At 44.6% G+C, this 19,003-nt stretch overlaps 1 protein-coding gene across 14 annotated transcripts in view; it reads left to right on the forward strand.

Annotated features, from left to right (window-relative positions):
* Positions 1-19,003, forward strand: part of RABGAP1L (RAB GTPase activating protein 1 like) — a 251,950-nt gene that overhangs the window by 184,100 nt on the left and 48,847 nt on the right. For all 14 annotated transcript variants that reach the window (XM_068951747.1, XM_068951745.1, XM_068951738.1 and 11 more), the window contains one exon: positions 9,108-9,236. In XM_068951747.1, coding sequence (XP_068807848.1) covers positions 9,108-9,236 — 129 coding nt within the window. The remainder of the gene's footprint in view (positions 1-9,107; positions 9,237-19,003) is intronic.

Below are 19,003 nucleotides of genomic sequence, written 5' to 3' on the forward strand. Positions count from 1 at the left end.
CACCGCAGTGGAAGTGATTAAGGACTCATTGGCATCCTCTGTCATCTTTGACCTATGACTTCTGCTGTTTCTGTTTTAATCATTTTCCCACCTGCTTCACGTGTCACTGTGAGCCAGGGTGACCTGTGAGGATGGGGCTCTTTTTGCTAATAATTTCCATTTAAAGTTCTTTTCCCATCCAATACAATTTATTTATATTTTAAAGGAGCCCAGTATGAATGGTGTATCAGACTGGATGAAATAAGCCTTTAAAATTGTTCTCTTCTTTTTGCAGTATTAATCTAGGCTTGTTCACTGTAAATTAAAATTATTTTTGTGTTTGGACTGCTCATTTGTGTTTATTCTTTCGGCTTAATGACCCTGTGCTACTGATTTTCACTTTACCTCAGTATCATTTTAACTAAACACGATTTTCTTTGACGTTAGACGAGTAATTGTTGTTGTTAAATCTGCGTTTGCCGAAGCGTTTGCAGTTGATATGTTTTAGCTCTGTAGAGTTCCTCATGATGTATCAGATTATTACCTTTCTGCACGGTGGATATGTATGGACTGTCGCTGTCTGAGTCGATGGAAACACTGTTTTAGTGTCCAAACCAACGCGTATTGTGCTGCTGTAGAGCCCGTTTTATAATTAGGCAGTTCAAAAGCAAAGCAGCATTAAAAAAAAAAAAAGAAGATGCTTTCTAAAACTCAGGCCTATGAGATGAAGTAAAACCTGCTACGTTATCTGTAACCAGATGGCAGAGGCCCCCTGGCCTGTTCCTTGCGCAGGAGAAATGCAAGGCAGTTTCAGATGTGACATCATAGCTTTTTCCTTACAAATTTGCAGTTAATTGCGCGAATCAATTCGAAGGTATGCGCTGAAATCATTCGCTCTCTGCTGAGCGTCTCCGGATTTGGAAGAGGCCTCCTGAGAGCGCGGTGCTGGAAATCATCATTATTTAAAGGATTTAATTCAGTACCGCATAAGCTGTGCAAGCGCGGGCTGCATCTTTTCAGCTTTTCGGAAGCGGGCCGCTGCTCTCTTCTCGGCAGCAGCCCGTCGCGGTGGCCTTGCGCCTCGCCGTCGCAGCCCGTGGCGCGGGAGGGCCGGGGGTCTCCTGCGCGGCCCTGGCCTGCGCCCGAGGCTCTGTTTCGCCTGGTTGCCTTGGATGGAAGTCATTGTATCGCTTGGCAGGCCCATTCCTTCCTAAACGTCAAGCGTTAGCGGATGCGGTTCGTCTACATCTGTAAGCTGGGGACGCAGCAGCGAAAGCTGTCACAGCTGAATGGATGGCAGGTAGCCGGGGAGGGGGAGCGCGGCTGTCCAGCCGCTCACCATTGGCTTCTTATTACGGCATTCTCCCCCGAGACGGCTCTGCATGCTCATCCCCCTCCGCTCCCTGCCCCCTCCTTCCCAGCCCCTCATTACTGATGCACGGCGAGAGGCAGCGGCGGCCGCCGCGCGCGCTCGTCGCGGAGCGCAGCTTGCAATGAGCTCATCCTTTTCTCTTTGCGGCTTCCTAACTGCCCCGGCTTTATTGCTCTTGCTGCTGCTGCTGCTGCCTGCTCGCTCGCGCGCGCGCCGACAGGCACGCCGGGCCCTGAAAGCTCTCCGTTGCTTTTCTCCCATCGCAGCTTTCCGGCGCTGGTTTTCTGCCATTTTCCTGCTTTTCAGATACGTTTGAGATCCATGTTTTCTTCGGCTTGTTTTTTAAATCTGCTTTGGACTCTGGCGGAGCCGGCGCAGTGGATCCTGTTTTTCCTCGGTTCTTAGCGAAGATGCTTTTCTCTCTCTGAGACGGTCGTTGGTTGCTGAAGCGGCCGTCTGAGCCCGTTTCAGAGATCCGAGGCTGGCTCTGCCAACGTTGCACTTTTTGAAATTGTGGTGAAAAGCCTGTTCTTCTCACTCTGGATACTTACTGTTTGCTGCTCATGGAAGAAGGGGTACCTTGCAAAACCCCAGCTGCCAAGCTTACCCCACCTGTCAAAAAGTCCCAGGACATGCATGACGAGAGAAGCAAGCTGGTGAATGAGTATGCATGTCGGGTGCTGGAACTTCTGGGAATGGGGCATCGCCTGTTTGTGCCTCGGCTGCTCGCGGTGAGATCACGTTTTCTTGCAATAAATTCATTTGCCATCACCCCTCCCAAACCCGCTCCCCCCCCCCCCCCCCCCCCCACGATTCTTTACATTGACTGGAGAGGTCTCTTGGGTGTTCCCCCCCCGCCCTCGGCTTCACCCAGTCCACCTCCTGAGCACCGAGCGTGTGTTGCTGCGGCGAGCCCGGCTGGTGGGGAGCAGTGCCGCTCCTTAGCTAGCTTGCCGGGTCGCAGCTAGGGCTGCGTTATACAAAATCTTTTTCTAAAGCCGCGAAAGCTTTTGTTCTCCGTCCTGTAGTGATTCCAGGGGAGCAGCCTGCCCTGTCTGCTTCTAGATGCTGGCGGAAAGTGGCATTAACGCTCACGTCTCAGATTTTCCAGTTGCTACATCTTAAACGCTCATTAAAATTCAAGCTGTGTTGATGTATTTTTTTTTCTTACTGCTTTTATGTTTGACTTTGAAAAGGCAGTTGATGCTGTGTAAAAAAAGTTTGAAGTATGTGTATAAAAATTATCTGAGAAATGGATAGCTGAAGGTGTTCTCAGCCGTCGTAGCAAACGGTGTGCGTATACGTGAAACGGCCTGAGATCGGTGTGGCACGTCATGACACAGAGAAATCTGATCTGCCTCTGCCGTCTGCGTTGCTGTACCAGACAGACCCAAACCCACAAAAACCAGTACCCAATCCTAGCTGGGTCTGGTCTGTGGTACTGTACCTACACCTAGCTACAGTTTGAGGTGCACTTGGTCAATGGCGTTGTATACCAGCACGTCATTTTCTCCGTTGTGCACAGGGAGGGAGTAGTTTCAGTGATGCCATGCCGTTCTCTAGTAGGATGGTGCCTTATTCCCACGGTATGCGTAGTCCTGTACGGTAGCGTTACAGAGCGCCCCGGCTGGCGTTTTCATTGCGCTGCTGAAACGTAGCTCCGTGTTGTGCAGCGCGCCCGGGTGGGCGAGCGTGCGCCGGGCGGGAAACAAGGTGAGCGGTTGAGCCGGTGTGCTCCCTGCTTTGTGAGCTACCCGACGGGAAGTACTCGCGGTCTGTTCGCTAGGGAAGCGAACGTGAATTTGGATGCCTGCAGTCACTTGCAGAAGTGGCGACAGCGCCTGTCGTAGGGGCTAGTAACGTATGATTGAATCGGCTCTATGTGCGGGCGTTATTCGAGCTTCTCTCCAAGCGTACCTAAATGCGTGTCCATCCCGCGCTGCCGCTTCGGTGCTGATGGTCTCTTGGGCGAGGACTGCCAAGTCACTCTGACCTGTCTTCTGGTGAGCTCCAAGGAAGCCAAGACTAAACCACTGAGATCTTTTTCCCTCAGGCTTTGTATCTAGCTCTGCAGACAGAGAATATCAGGGAATTTAGCGTACTTCATCACCCAGTCATCCTAGCTTCGCTCAGTGACATAACTGTATTTATTTAAAAAAACAAAAACAAAACAAAACCCCCAAAACAAAGGAATAAACCTAGTGCTTGTGTTACTAAAGCATCTCGATTTGTGGAATCGGTGTGGTTTCCTATCGGGTTTTATTACCTAAATGCATCCGTTTTGACATATATCCCTTTCATGGATAAGGAGTGACTGTGTTTCTGATGATTTTTAAAACATGAGAAGTCTCGGAGGACCAAGAACTTGTACTTTAATCAGAACTAAAGATACTACAAAAACAAACAGTTTTTCCTGTTGTGTAAAACTGGGGTCTCATCTCCCTAGTAAAGGCATAAACTTATTCCCCTGCTGCGCCACGGTGCCTAAACGCCTAGGACAGGCAGAACGCGTGCCGCCGGAGCGTCTGAGGGGAATACCGTCTGTAACGCGTACGCCAGCCTTAGGAGGGTTCACATCGCCTGCTCGCTGGCATCAGCTCTCCGTGACGCCAGGCAGGGGAGACGGCGCGAGCTCGGGCTGGCTTTTCCCCCTCTGGCACGGTTGCGGGTCGATGCAGCTAGCGGATTTTGTGCTTGCGCTTACAGACGGTCCTGGCCGCCCCCGGGGGCACGCGAGCGGGGGCGGGCGCGCGCCCGGCCGGCAGCCCGTTTCTGCCTGCCGAGTCACTGCGCGCAAACCTGAAGCTACGCCTTCCGCTAACTTTTGCCTGTATAGCGATGCTGTATTTTTTCGGTGCGTTTCTATGGGTTTCTGTAAGCTCTGCCCGCAGAAGGATAGCTGTTGGGGGGGTGCGCGCCAGGAGCGCCTGTCGGTACGCCTGTGGCAGCCTAGCTTTACCGGTCAAACTTTCCAGGCCTTGACGGCAAGCGTCTCCTCGCTCGCGCTCCTTGCCTGCGCCGTAGGTCAGCTTTCTCCTCCGGCAGCGACTGAACGGGTGCCGGAGCCGTGGCTCGTGTTTAAGGGCAGCACGGTGAAAAATCGTTGCAGTCTGTTGCTACCGATGGAAAGGGAACGACCAGGTTAGAGAAGATAGCGCGCACCTTCGTTTTTACACTGCCCGTCTTCTTGCGTTTTCTGAAAGAGCTTAAGCCTACGTCCGTTTATGTTGCAGCGTGAACACGTTCTGAAAAAGTAGCGTAAGGATGCTTATAAGCGTTGTGGATTTACCCGTAGCAGATTAAATAGGGGCGTAGAGTTTGGCCAGGTTCTTCTCTGCCCTCTGCTGTGTCGTGTTCCCGACGCCTGCTCGTTAGGGTGTAAAGTACTGCTTTTTGAGTTAGTAACAAATTATAGTTACTGACGTTCTAGGGGAGTTCTCAATATATCTTCTATGTCGAGAGGATCCTATAGAAATTACTGTAGTTATTTTTTTTTAATCTGTTTATATAGAGGAGAAAGAGTTAAGTTAAGAAAATGTAGTGTGGTTGATCCTGAATTTCTTCTAATTTATTAGTTCCCAGGTGGGAATAGGAGACTTAGCTGATATAGTCAGTAATGAATGAGACTGCAGAATTAATAATTGAAGACAGAAGAATTAAATTAAAGAAAAAAAGCCAAGGCTTGGTCCTTTGTCTTAATCACATTTCCTTAAATGTTTTAGGGGAAGTTAGTTGTAACATTGTTGATGTTATTTACTTAAAAGAAATCAGAGTTCACTTAGTGTAATTCTCTCAAAAAAAGAGTTGACGTTATCTTTTGCTATTTTTCCAACGTTTCCGGTTTCCCAGAACTTTACCTCTAGGTCTGAAAGTTTCTGTAGTACCTACGCAAAAGTGCTTTTCCGTATTTTCATCTAGTCCGTAGAAGATAATTTTATGAACGTATAACACTTAAGGCGCGTGGGAAGGAGTTGCTAGGGAACATATTTAGCCAAACCTTAGAAGGCAAGCTGAGACGTTAAACATTGTTAACTATGGCTGTTAGGGTCATAGTTCTCAGTGAGATCTCCTCTTTTTGCCTTTTTTATTTAGGAAACAAACCAAACATTTTATCCGAACGTATGGTTATTTGAAAAGTAACTCCTGGATGTTAGAAAATGGCCTGAAGTCCTGCACAAAAATGCAGGGCACCTACCACGCCTGAATTATCGGTTCATTAAACTTTCAGGTGGTTTCGTGTAGTTGTTCCACAGCCTGCAGAGCCGTAAACCAAGCAAAGTACGAATCTTTGCCTGTCAGACAGCTGCCTAAAGCTTCCTGAAACGTCTTTGTGGTTTATTGATTAAAATCACAAGATGGCAAGATACGTGCGTTGCAGGACACCGACAGCGCGGTGTATATTTTGCACTCCCTATATGTTCTGGTTATTTGTTGCGTTTCCTGTTTTTAATCAGTAAAGTTTTGTTTGCCTAATGTATACAAGAAAGCATCAAATGCACAGAACGTGCACCCAACGAACATTGCTCTCAAAACGTTAGTTTGATTTCTCGCGCTTTTAACTGTGAATCTCTGTTTTGATCAACAGTTTTAATGAAAGTGAAATACACAGCCGAGTAGAAAGCCACACTGCGCGGGCTCTACCACTCGCTCCATCCAGCTGTACGATCTGACGGCTTATAGTTTTCCATAACTGTAATCTGGGTGCAGCAAAGTGTGTCCCAGAAGTTGCTGTTTCCCTAAATCCCCATTGCTCTCGCTGGTGTTGAGTTGAGTTAAGGTTTTTCGGGGTTGGGCCCTGGGCGTTCTCCGTGTTACAGTGCTGAATGACTCGTTTCCTCTGGAGCTGCTAGAAGTCTTAGCACGCCCGTGATTCACGCAGAAGGCTAAGGGTATTCAATCTGACTTGAAGTGCTTTACATAGAAATACTATTGTTCTGACATATTTCCCTGCCTCTTTTTTTTGTATTTGTTTTTTAATGAAGTGGCATGGGTATAAAGGCTAGTATATCTGCTGGTTTAAAGTTTGGCCGGGTAATTTAATTGTTACTAACTTCTTTTAGTTGTTTACTGCTCTAATTAAAAAAAAAAAAAAAAAAACCTAAAACTCTCAATGCGTTATACTAAGAAAAGTAAGATAAAATACAAAATTAGGATAAAAATGTCCAGGCAGGACCTTTAGGGAGAATACTTATTAAAACCAGGAAAGCTCAGCTCCTAATAAAATATTAAAATTTGGCAAAAAGCATGTTAGGTGTTTGTTTTGAGCTGAGAGCAACTGTCCAGAAGTCTTGATTGCAAACACCCTCCCACCGTGCTGGCAGCACGCGGCAGCCTGCCGGTCGCGGAGAGCGCGCTGTGCTTCGGCCTTGCCCTGCCCGAGCACCTTCTGCGTAAAATCAGTAACAGCAGCGAAACGCAGTTTATGGAGGATCTGGTGTCCCGCCGCGTCCGGGGTCAGCATTCGGTTTGGGGCCGGCTTTCTGGAGGAAGGTGGGAGAAGGTGTAAGCGTGAGGAAGAGGAGGCAATCGGCAATGCAGCGCAAAGCTTGTCCGCAGAGAAGGTACCTTTGCAGCGCGGTCGGGACGTCTCTTTGAAACGCGTAGTGATTGCGGCTGTCACTGTCACTGAGGGAGGAGGAGAGAAACGGCGTTCGGGATAGCTGGTTATCCGACCGTTTACTGCTTTCCGCTCAGCATTACCCCCCTGACCTTCGCCCAGAAGGCGCTTGGTTGCAGCGCGGGTTTTGGCACGGCGCTGCGGCGTGCTGCCTGGGTTAGGCTGCTATACGAGCCGGCCACCGCGTTCAGCGGCTTGCCCGTGATCCTCAGTGTAGCCCGCGGTGGGACGTGAAACAGGGCGCTAGTCGCAGGCGGCAAAAGCCGGTTTTAATACAAGAGAAAGAGTTCCAAACCTGACGTTAAGAAGCGGGCACGGACGCCTCGGCCATAGCTGTGGTCGCGAGTGGGTCTGATTCTGTAGCAGCCTACCTGCCCCAGCTTTCTGTCAGCGCCGCGTCGGTCCTGCCGGAGTGAGTCTCCGCCCAGGAACCCTCCTGCCAATTTTCTGGGGACAGAATCAGACGCGACGGTTTATAAAGCTGAGCGTTTCTCATCAGCGTCCTGAAGGCAGCTTTTCTCGTGTGCCTTCGGTGATGACCCAGCAGCTGCCGTTGCTGCGAGCGGAGGGAGGATCGAGTCGACCTTGTTTGAATGTTACTGTTACGTTCCTCCAATATCTGCAGCGCTATGTTAGCGTGTAATTTGTTTTGGGAAACAAAATATTGTACTTTTTAAAAAGGCTTTTACAAAGTAGATTTAATTATTTTCATGTAAATGAGCTAGAGACGCTAGTTTATTGGGTGGGTAGTGACGATTCATAAATAAAACACATCAGTGTAATTTCCTCTGTGATGTACTGAGAGTTAGATTTATTTATTTCAAACAAATTTACTAGCCAAGAGGACTAATTGTATCATCTGGTCTCATCTCTTGTCTATCAAAAGGCTGTACCGTTTCTCCCACTTTTCCCTGCGCAGAGCCAAATCTCTTGGGTTTGGCTGAGGTGTGTTTTCTGGAAAGGCATAGTCTGAAATTGGAGACGGCAGAGGAGTTTGAACGGGTGGGAATGTAGTCAAGAATCGCACTAATTCCCTCCGAAACTGTGCATGTGCGTACCTGCTTTTAACAAGACTAAAACCGACAAAGCGCGTTGCTCGGGAGAAAGGAGAGCGCACGTGGGAAAACGCGGGCAGCGGCGACTGGAGTTCTCCTTCCGCAGCTGACCTTAGCCAAAGGGAGCTATGTTGCTCCTGGATTATATATCTGAACGCTGTCACACTCAGTTCCAGGCTCCGTGGTGCTAGTCTGTAAGTTGATAATTTTTTGTTCCCTGTTTCTGGTTTCAAGACCTCGGAATTCACGTTTTGAGGTAGCATCCTAAATGTCTTGTCTGGACATAACAGTTTTTGTGAACCTTTTAAATGAACTATTTAAAGACTTTGTACTGTACAGCTGTAAAATCTCCCAGTGTAACGCTTAGTAAATCCAGAGCTGACTCTATTTGTCCCTGTCCTGTCAATCATGTTACTCCATCAGCAGCAGAACTGGATTAATGTTGAAAGTGTAACATTTTCTGACCTGTTACAATTATGGCTTGTTACCACAGTGAGAGATACAGTATTATAAAAGATATAGAAATAAACATGTAAGAGGTTTTCTGGCACAGTGTTCTTTGAGAAATTGTGTCACAGACTTCTGCGCGTTGACTTGCTGATGCCTCCTATGAGTCATAGGCATTTCTGCTTCTGCTGTTCATGTCTGCAGCCACGTATTTCTATATATACATTGTCTTTTTAGGACAGCATTATAAAAATCAGTGGTGCTCTGAAACACAAACTTTCTAAAAAATATCATAAGTTCTCCTGGGTTTTGGTTGTTTGGTTGGTTTGTGTTTTTCTCCTCCCTGAATTGCATCTTGACAGGCTTTGCCAGTATCCCTTTCTTACCTGGTAGGCGTGGAGGAACGAAGTATGTTAGCGGGTTACAGTCTGCCGATCGTGGGGCTCTGCCCGGGATTCCTTGGACGTGTTCTGACTTCTGTTTCGTTTTATGAGATACAGGTTAGAGAGCTATTTCCCCAGAGGATGTTTCTGAGCTACTGTGAGTCTTGGTGGTTTGGATTACGTTCAGTAAATGACAAATCCAGTAAAAGAGCCTGTTCTCAGTGTTTACAGTCGTTCTCTGTGTTTAATTGCAGACCTCAAAAGAGGACCTTTTACAAGCTGATTTTGAAGGAGCTTTAAAATTCTTCAGGGTGCAGTTGCCCAAAAGGTACAGAGCCGAGGAGAACGCTCGAAGACTGATGGAGCAAGCTTGCAACATTAAGGTAAGAGCAGTCTTCGTTTCCTCGCCTTCGGCCAGACTTTACGCAGGGAAAATACGGTGGAATGCTAAGAATGGCAGTAGGATGTGGGCAGCACAGTACTGAAAGCAGTAATTAATTACTTTATGTATATATGCGTATGTGTATTTATACACACAGATTTTTATGTTTAAAGAAAGTAAAGCCCTGAGCTTTTCCCCCTTGTCTGCTTTGGCTCAAGCTGATAATTAAAATAGAAATCTGATGCATCATCCAAAAACTGAATGATCAGTGCCCCCTAATTCATTAACTATTTTGTAAATAGTCGTAAACACTGAAACAACTGGATATCCGATAATCATGTAACAATATGACAGATATTATTTGTTTTACTTTGAGGCTATTTAGTTGCAGACTGCTGCTTTATCGTGTAATTATACTGGAGTAGAAAGTTGGTTTCTTTTGTATGTGAAGCCAACCAAGACAAAGCATCTTTTTATGTTGTACCCTATCCAAGACCTTACTGTCAAAAGGTAGGCTTCTTTGAAGGTCTGGAGTACAAATACTGGTCTTATAATGAATGATGGCAAGTTACAGGATCCTGACTATAAGCTTTTGCGGCTGGAAATCTTTCACTAAAAATGACTACAGAAATTCATAAAGCTGCCGTTCAGAAGGTCTGGGATTTTTTTTCTGGCATTTTCTGTTGGAATATGTGTAGCTGTGGATGGGTTTAACGTTTAGTCTTGAGAAAAAAAGTGGTTTTGTTATTTCTTGGAGCTTGAGCGCTGCTGGGAAATGCATGTTTGGCGTAGCCCAGCAATGGGCTGAGAACATACCATTAGAAAGTACGCTTCTCTAACACCTGTGCTTATTTATACCTCTCTCAATATATTTCTATCCATTTACTCTTTATTGCTTAATTTAATAGTTTATTAAGCAAGGGCTTTTTCCATACTGATTAAACACTGATCTTGTGACAGAGAGGGGCTTGCAGCACTGATGTTTATTCCAGCCAGATAAAGGAGGTTCTGTGCAAAGGCTTTTTTTTTTTTTTTTCTTCCCAATTGGACTTGAGATTTGGACTTGCTGCTGAAAGATGAGAGTATTTGGGAGTGAAAGACTACAATTCAATTTGATGTGTGTAGTCCTTTGGATAAGCTCAATTCTTGAAAATGAGTAATTTAAGGATTTATCAAGTACAGTAAAATTATCTTTGTGCTGTTTATGCAGTATGCAATTTTCTGATGCAAGGTTAAAATAGAAGTCCTCCTGGTACTTTTTGAAGGAGATATTTATGCATTTTCTTGGGCCTATCCTTCTCGTTTTCTTCTCCAGCAATGTATCGCGTGCCACATAATGCTATTTTTTTTTAAATTTCTTTATTTGTGTCTGGTGTGTGTTTATATGCTGTGTTCTGTTTGGAAAGTATTTTGAAATCTGTTTGAGGCAGATGGTCAGGGGATAGCGCCTAATATGGGTTCAGCACGTGGGGCTATGCAAAACCAAAGAATAAAAATGTAAACTTGCTTTGCCTTGAATGGGAAGGAAGCTGAACGATTTGGCAGTGAATCCAGTGGGTGTGCGGAGTTTTGCACGTTCTGGACTGGGATGCATGAGGGAAGAGCGCAGCTGAGTTGAGCAGAGATGGAGGCAGAGCGCTCCCCTGTGTGTTACAGAAGGACATGAGGACAGGTAGGAGTTACTGGACTGAAAGGAGAATTCAGGGTCAGGAACCATGCTGGCGTCATCGGGGTGGGAGAAAGCGGAAGACCTGATTCACGTTATCGCCTGCTGTCTGTGTTAGCGGGCAGCACCCCCCCCCCCCCTCGTAAGGAGCGCGGCTGGCTCTGCTGGCTCACTCGGCACGGGGCTCGTTACTTCGTTCAGGTCTAAGGGACGCGAGGGGAACTAAACTGCGTACTGAACGGTTTTTGAGAGTTAAGCTAAGGACAGCTAAGCCCATGAAGAAGAGCGAACTGAAATTCTAGCCTAGTTGAGGTTGTTGTCAGGATTAATGGGATAGTCAGGAAAGTTGATCTAAACTAGTGAGAACTCTGTAGATAAGGTGGAGTAATTACAACAGTCAATAGGATGTGGGTAGTCTTATTAAGAGCTGCAGTGGTCTGGATTAGGCTTGTCTTAGTTCAGTGAATGAACATTTGGTTAGAGCAGCTCTGTGCTTTACGGTGTCACCAGCCTGTGTGCGGTTATTCAGGGCCTCTTTCTGTGGAACATGGCAGAAAATGAAAGACCTAGAGGAACTTAGCGTCACAAAACTCAGTGCAAGATTTTATTGGAGGGGAAGGTGATGTTTATTTTAAATAAATCTGATTTCACTCACTTGGGCTCCTCCTGTCACGGGTTTGAGTCACTCTCACACCCACAGTCTCAAAAGCACCGAGATATATGTCTGGCCAGGATCGCTTGTGTGTGACGAGGACGAGGCACAGCAGCCATTAAGTCCTCACTACGTCTCTTGGGTTCCTCTTGATTGGTAACAGTGAACAGGTTTTTAGACAAATCTTTTGTATTTTTTAGGAGTCAAAAGTTACTATGGTGTGATCTTTAGCCACAGAATCTTGCTTACTTCAGCCTCTGTAAATGGTGGACAACGTTGCTACCCCTTGTCTTCGGTTCCTCGTGGCGGGTGATTCAGTGCTGATGTGCTGTAACCGTGCTGCAGGCCTGGTCATCTGTGATACGGCCTTGTCAAGAGTGCAGGCCTGCTCGTCTAGCTATGACAAGATGTTTCTTTTCTCTACCACTTTGATTGCTGTCAGTCATGTCCTTGCTTATCAATACATGCTGTTCTTGTAGCCCTTCTCTATATTGTTTCTTCTGATACCTTTGCTTGCAGACATTTCCATACATATTTCATTCAGACCAGTCTTAATGTTTTTGTGATGGATCTCTGCAGAGTGACTGTGTGGTGCCTTGACTGAGTTAGCTCAGTGCTGCACATTAAATTAAAGCACCTAAAGATTGCACTGACTTCCAATTCACAGGTTTTGTGTACTTGGACCAGCTTTTCTCAGTTTTGTCAAGTAGAATGAGAACCAAATCTGAATTGCAGGAAAGTAACCTTTGACCGCAGGTAGCGTTAACTATTTGATAGGCAGAAAAGAAAATCAGCAGCTCATAAGGAAGAAGGTGAAGGGGAGTAGTCAGCATGGACTTACAAAAGGGGAATCATGCTTAATGAACTTTCTACAGTGAGATGACTGGCTTGGTGGATGAGGGGAGAGCACTGGATGTTGTTCCTCTTGACTTTAGTAGGGCTTTTGACACTGTCTCCTACAACATCCTCACATACAAACTGATTAAGTACAGACTAGGTAAGCAGAGTGAGGGGGAATAAAAACTGGCTGAACTGTTGGGCTCAAAGGGTTGTGATGGGCAGCACGAAGCAGCTGGAGGCCAGGCACTAGTGGTATACCGCAGAGATGGATACTCGGGCCAATGCTGTTTAACGTCTTTTAAATGATCTGGATGATGGGACCAAGTGCTCCTTCAGCAAGTTTGCAGATGATACAAATCTGGGAGGAGCGGCTGAGAGACCGAATGGATTCAGAAGGATCTCAACAGGCTGGAGAAGTGGGCAAAGAGGAAGCTCATGAAGTTCAATAGAGGGAAATGCCAAGTCCCACACCTGCAGAGGAATAACCCCAGGCACCAGGACAGGCTGGGGGCTGATCAGCTTGGCAGCTGTTGTTCTGGTGGACAAGAAGTTGACCATGAGCTGGCAAAGTGCCCTTGTGACAAAGACAGCCGACGGTAACCTGGGCTGTATTAGGCAGAGCATTGCCAGCAGGTCGCAGGAGTTGATCCTTCCCCTCCATCAGCCCTGGTGAGATGCATCTGGAGCGCTGGGTGCAGTGCTGGGCTCCCCAGTACAGGAAAGGCATGAACGTAACGGAGCAAGTCCAGCGAAGGGCTGCTAAGATGATTCAGGGACTGGAGCATTTGTCTTACGAGGAAAGGCAGAGAGGGCTGGGCCTGTTCAACCCGGAGAAAAGAAAGCTCAGGAGGATCTTACTGATGTGTATTAATAGTGGGAGGTGGAAAGGGTAAAGAAGGTGGAGCCAGACTCAGTGGTGACAAGAGGCAATGGGTTCAAACTGAAATAGAGGAAATTCTACTTAAACATAAGAAAACACTGTTTTACTGTGAGGGTGGTCGAACGCTGGAAAAGGCTGCCCAGAGAGGTTCTGGCATCTCCATCCTTGGAGATAATCAGCTCCCGACTGGACGTGGTCCTGAGCAGCCAGCTCTAGTTGACCCTGCTTGAGCAGGGGGCTTGGTCTAGAAGATCTCCATAGGTGCCTTCCAACCTCAGCTCTTTTATGATTGTGTAATTAGATATTATAATCATGATATTTATTTACAAACAGGAGCTAATAATTATAAGAGTTGACATGTTCAAATAGGAAATTATAGTCTTGATAATTACCATTAGATGAGGTCCCAGGGAATGCAGAGGTTATATGAAGTAGTCGTCTGTCTTGTTGATGGAGCAAAACTTGTTCTGTGCAGAAAACAAACAAAACCCTTGAATGTGTTTTTTCTGCTGTGTGAGTGTATCACTTCTGTATTGATATTTGTAGACTAAACATCAGAATTTTTTTTTTTTAGAAAAAGTACCACATAGTAAGTGTCAGGGAGTATTTTCATTTGGTTTCTAAACTAATGATTGAGACACAAAAAATTGAAAGCAGAATCATGGTGTAACCAGCTTTCATACTTTTGCTATACCGTAATCAGTGTTTCATATTTTCTTTAACTTTACTGCAGGACAGGAGTTTTAACATGTAATAATCTAGCTCTTGCATCCTTTTTGGTTTTTTTTAGCTCTACCTGTCGTGGCTTTAGAGAAAGCAAATGAAAAAAGTGCTTCAGATTTTTTCTCTTTAATTTTCTTAACTTTTAAGTTTAGGTAGTGATTGCAGGATCTAACCCATGGATTTTGAAGATGCTGTGTTGGTAATGTTAGTTTTATGATGCTGTTTTTAAAACAAATTAAAGAATATAGCATTGGTCTGTCCCTTGAGCACAGTTCTGCAAATACAAAAAAAAAAAAAAAAGAGCTCCTTCCTTTTAATTGAAAATTGTATATAAAATATAGTAGGGAATTTCTCTTTCGTTTTAGGCATATCCATGATGATTACTCACCAGGTCTGAATTTGGATCATTTACCAATGAGGAAATCACTGTGATCGAAGTCAGTGGAAACAGAAATAATAGCATTATTTTCTTGCAAGCAGTCATTGGAGTATTCTGTGTTTTCGGGGGGGAGGATTTTGCAGTAATTCATACTATGCAATAATACTGCCTAATACTGTTTTTTGGCATATGCATGTTGCATAGTTCCAAAGTTAGGATACCCCTAATAGCTGGCTAATGTGTTTTATCTCACCTTTGCAGAATACAAGACATATATGCAGCTGTAAAAGATTGAATTTATGAAGTTATCTGCCAAGACTCTTAGGGTAGAAGGAGCCCAAAATCATACAAATTTCTCCTTCCCAGCTCCGAGATAGTCAGAAGAGAAGGACATTAATTCTCTGAGTAGAAGGTCGAGATGTTAATTTAAGGGTTAATAAAAAATGAAAATTTATAGTTAGTGACTAGAAGATTTTTACTACTTGTTTCCGGTTATTTTTCTAGTCTGCAGTTGTTAAATGACCATACCTTTCGTTTTGCAAAGGCCTGTACAATGGGAGGGGATGTTCCTCCTAGTGTATCCTAGTGTAGGCTTTACAATTGTGAAAATGGGTTTGGGGGTGAGAATTTCCCAGCTGATGGGAGCAGGCTATGTATTATGTCTGTAGAATAAGCAATCACCCTGATTTCCTACATCCTAGAATGACTGACAGTACTTTTTGTACTCAGGCTTTTTATATTTTGGCTTTTTTTTTTCTTTCACGTCCTTCCTGTGATGAAGGATTACAAAGGTTTTTCTATGTCTCTGGAAGCCCTGCTTCAGGAGTGAATGAAGAAAGAAAGAGCCTCTTCTAGGTTAATGAAAGTTAAACTTAATGGTACTGCTTTATTGAAACAACTAACACGTTCGGTACACTCGTTAAACCTGCCTCAGTTGTCTTTTGCATCTCTCAGTGCAATATCTCACGTAAAGATCTGCACATGTCCTAAGGAAAGGGTAGTGGTTTTGATTTTAATTTAGGAAGCCTGTCACCTCTATTCTTACACTCGACTTTATTCAGTTGAATTGCAGAAAGGGAGAAGTCTCATTCTGAGATTTTTTCCGTATGAATTTCTTGGTTTGACGGTTTTCAGATTAATTAAGGGAGTTCTGCCCATTTCTGCCTTGATTGTCCTGTGATCTTCTGAAATTGAGCATTCAAGTGGGGAAATACGAGGAAGCTGACCGCAGGCTTCCCCTCGCGTACCCGGTGCAGGTCAGAGGAACGCGCTGGAGAGGCTACGCAGGAACCGGGTAAAGGAACCTGCAAGAAAAATGTTGGAATGATAGGTCAGCAGCTCTAACGACACCTTCGTTTACATGGCTCATGAATTGCATTGATTGCTTTTCTATTCTGTCATCATCATCAGTGGCAGGAAAAGACTTGATATGTTGAAGTTCTTTTGAGAAAAGTCACTTCCTAACCTGGTAAATCTCTCCCCTCTTTGGAGCCCAGGAAGAGCAAATAAGGCTCCTCAGCAGACCAAGCAGTGTTAAAGCATTGCCGCTTGCTCTCAACACGTTAGGTGAGAGAAGCGAGCAGCCTTGAAAAAAATGGTGGCTTTTTCAATACCAAGCAAACATGCAAATTCTTGTCATAGAAGGGCATAGCGACAAGGGACAAGGTTATGGAGCCCTCCTGGGCACACCAACGCTTGCACCAAGGCCATTGTGTGGTTCGTGGGTAACAGTTTTACTGGCGGAGTGGAAAAGAAAAAGCTAAGCTAGCAGGAGCTATGATAAACATTTTCTCAGTCAGAAATTGTTCTTTATGTGGTTTTAAAACAGAATTACTTAATAAGGTTGCTATTTAAATGTTTTGATTCAAACATGTATTTTGAAGTCAGCGCTGTACTGAGGTGCTGCATTGCTTTATCCACACCTCTGTTGCTGTTTTATCTGGAAGCAATTTTTTGCAGGCATGGTTTAGCAAGAAATTGTATATTGATTTCTGTGAGTTTCAGTGGAAATAGCTCGCTCGTTTTCCCTTTCTCTCTGGCCCATTTAGATATTTGGGGTCTTCTGCTATTGTGAGAGGTGGTGAAAACAACACAAATGCAGCAGAAAAATCAAAGGAAATAACTGTAGAAAGGCTCTGAAATTGCACAAGCTTTTTATTGCTTTGGTTCTACCAGTGATGTATCTAATTAATCTTCTAATATAAAGGACAGGGGGAAAAACTGCTCATTTATCAACTTCTGAAGAAAAAGGCCCAGCCGAATTGAGGAGAATTGTATTTAGATCTGTAGCAAACACTGCCGTGCCTGTTATGTGACTTCTTATTAAAGCCAATGATCAATTCCAGTTACTGTGTCTGCGCTGTTGTCTCCGAAGTGCAGAATCCCGTTGTCGTTATAAGGAGGGTCAGGTTTTTTAGTGCCTGCTCTGTTTCCAACTTCAGCTTCTTCTTCTCCGTTTGGCTTTGCGGTGTTGCACAGTGCAATGAGCTGGCAGCTGAAAATCGGATTGGAGTGCCTACAGCGGACGCTGACCTTTAATGTTATTGTCATCTTGGTGATCAGTGTTAACAACTTAGAGTCATACAATGAAGAAAATCAGTTTTAGCTGTGAATTACTTATTTTAATTCTGCATATCTGGGATAGCATTGAAGGCAACGACTTTTAAGAACTGTAAAAGTCTCAGTTGGAAAAGCGGATAGGCACATTCATTATTTGTGTCCCCGGGGACTGTATCACTTCCCGAGACAGCATGTATCCTGAAGAGATCTGCCCTAAGTATTAGAAGTTTAACTGAGCAAGGTGAAGGTGACCCTTGAAAACAGTTCCAGGGTCCAACCGGCCCGACATTGTTAGGAAACCCTAACTTTTGTTTTGTTCAGCTTCGTGCCCTCAGAAGTCACAGCTCTCCAGGCTTGTTAAGAATATTCCCTTTCAGATCCGTGGTGGGTAGCGTACTCGGAGGGTCTTCTGGCGTAAGCTTCTAGGCACTGGCTCTTTCCTCCCGATGGATAACGACTCCTTTCCGTCCCGGTTTCTTGGATAAATAACAACTCTGACACTTTCATAAAACCTAAATGGCTTTTCTTAGGCATCTCACGTGATACACATTTGTGATTGATAATTTCTCTCTGAACCTGCACCATTAGCTTTCACATACGAGGAGGACGCTGAGCCTACGCTATGCCGTAGGCTCAGACAGATAGCACAAAGTTACAAGTATTTATATGTAATGATTTCCTCCGCTTTCCTCCCAGATAATCTTATATTGTCTTACCTTAATTCAGAATGACTGGGCATATCAAACAGAACAACATAACAGTACTATTTAATTAAATATAATATTTGCCAAAAAGCTCATTTGAATCAATCAAAATTGTTATGATTTTAGGTTGAATCATTGATTGTTTTTGCTAGGAGTAGCTCCAAATTTTAAATCTGAAACAAAAAAAAAAGCATTTCATCTTCCATGCCCTTTGTGAAGGGGATTCTGGAAGCAGTGCAGAGAACAACAGGTAAAGGTGGCACGGGGTCACGTTGTTTGGCATTTATGTCTTCTGCCCTCTTCACCACCATTTGCCTAGCATAACTCCACGAGTAAGAGGAAGTGAAAATTTTTCCCAAATTGAATTGACACATCCAAAATAAAGATGACATATAAAAAGTTTTCCATCTCCAGTGGTCGGTCTGTTGAGTTAAAGCAGATCTATATAGAGTCATCATTGTCAGTGTAATGGTTTTCATAGCTGTTCTTTAGAAGAGAAAGTCTAGCCTCTCTCTTCCTTTGAAGGAAGAAAAAAACCCCAGTTAACTGTAGCTGATTTTTCTCTGAAGGATGCCCAAGTGTGAATATGGAGAAAGACTGAGACAATGGTGCCCAGCAGGTTTGCACTACCTGTTCTTCATAATAAGATGCTTTCCTTTATGAAGACACTTCTGTGATGCAGAACAGGCTGTAGAGAAAACTAAATGTGTCCCAAGATCAGTACTTACGGCCTTAATGAAAAACAAACAAAAACCCAGCCTTTCACACTGTGGGGCAGAAGACATGTAAGTATAGATGTAGAAATGCCTAGAAAGATCTCTGTGCCTCCTATTTATGTTGGCCAGGAAGAGGTGCTCAGTGTTCCTTGATGTTGTCTTCAGCAGTAACAAAAGTATTCAGGCTCAAGATGGAGAAATCTTTTTAGTGGTGAAAATTCATATATGCTTCTCTTGGACTCTTTCAAGCAGTCAGCTCTAAGGAAACTGATAGAAGCCGAGCAGTAAGTAGCGTAGCAGTAATTCGTAAGAAATCTGTTTGCAGATACTAGAGACCCTGCTGCCAGGAAGCCAAGTCCCTTGCTAGCCTAAGGCTTCATATTGCCTGTGAGAAGTCATTTTTGAACTGTAGGACACTGAAGTATATATATATATATTTTTTTTTTAAACTCAATTCATATGACCAAAGAAACTCTGTATTCTCCCTTCTGAACAATGGGGGAAGAAGCTCTTTTGTCTGTTAGCAGTTCAACGCCAACAAAGGGAGTTATCTTTTATTGCTATTCCTAGAAATCTCAACAGACTTGCATTTGGAAGAGATTACATTTGGGCAAAAATTTCAAGCTGCCGTGTGTCGTGTTTGATCAGC

The sequence above is a fragment of the Struthio camelus genome, chromosome 8 (genome assembly GCF_040807025.1).
Source record: "Struthio camelus isolate bStrCam1 chromosome 8, bStrCam1.hap1, whole genome shotgun sequence".
NCBI lineage: Eukaryota > Metazoa > Chordata > Aves > Struthioniformes > Struthionidae > Struthio > Struthio camelus.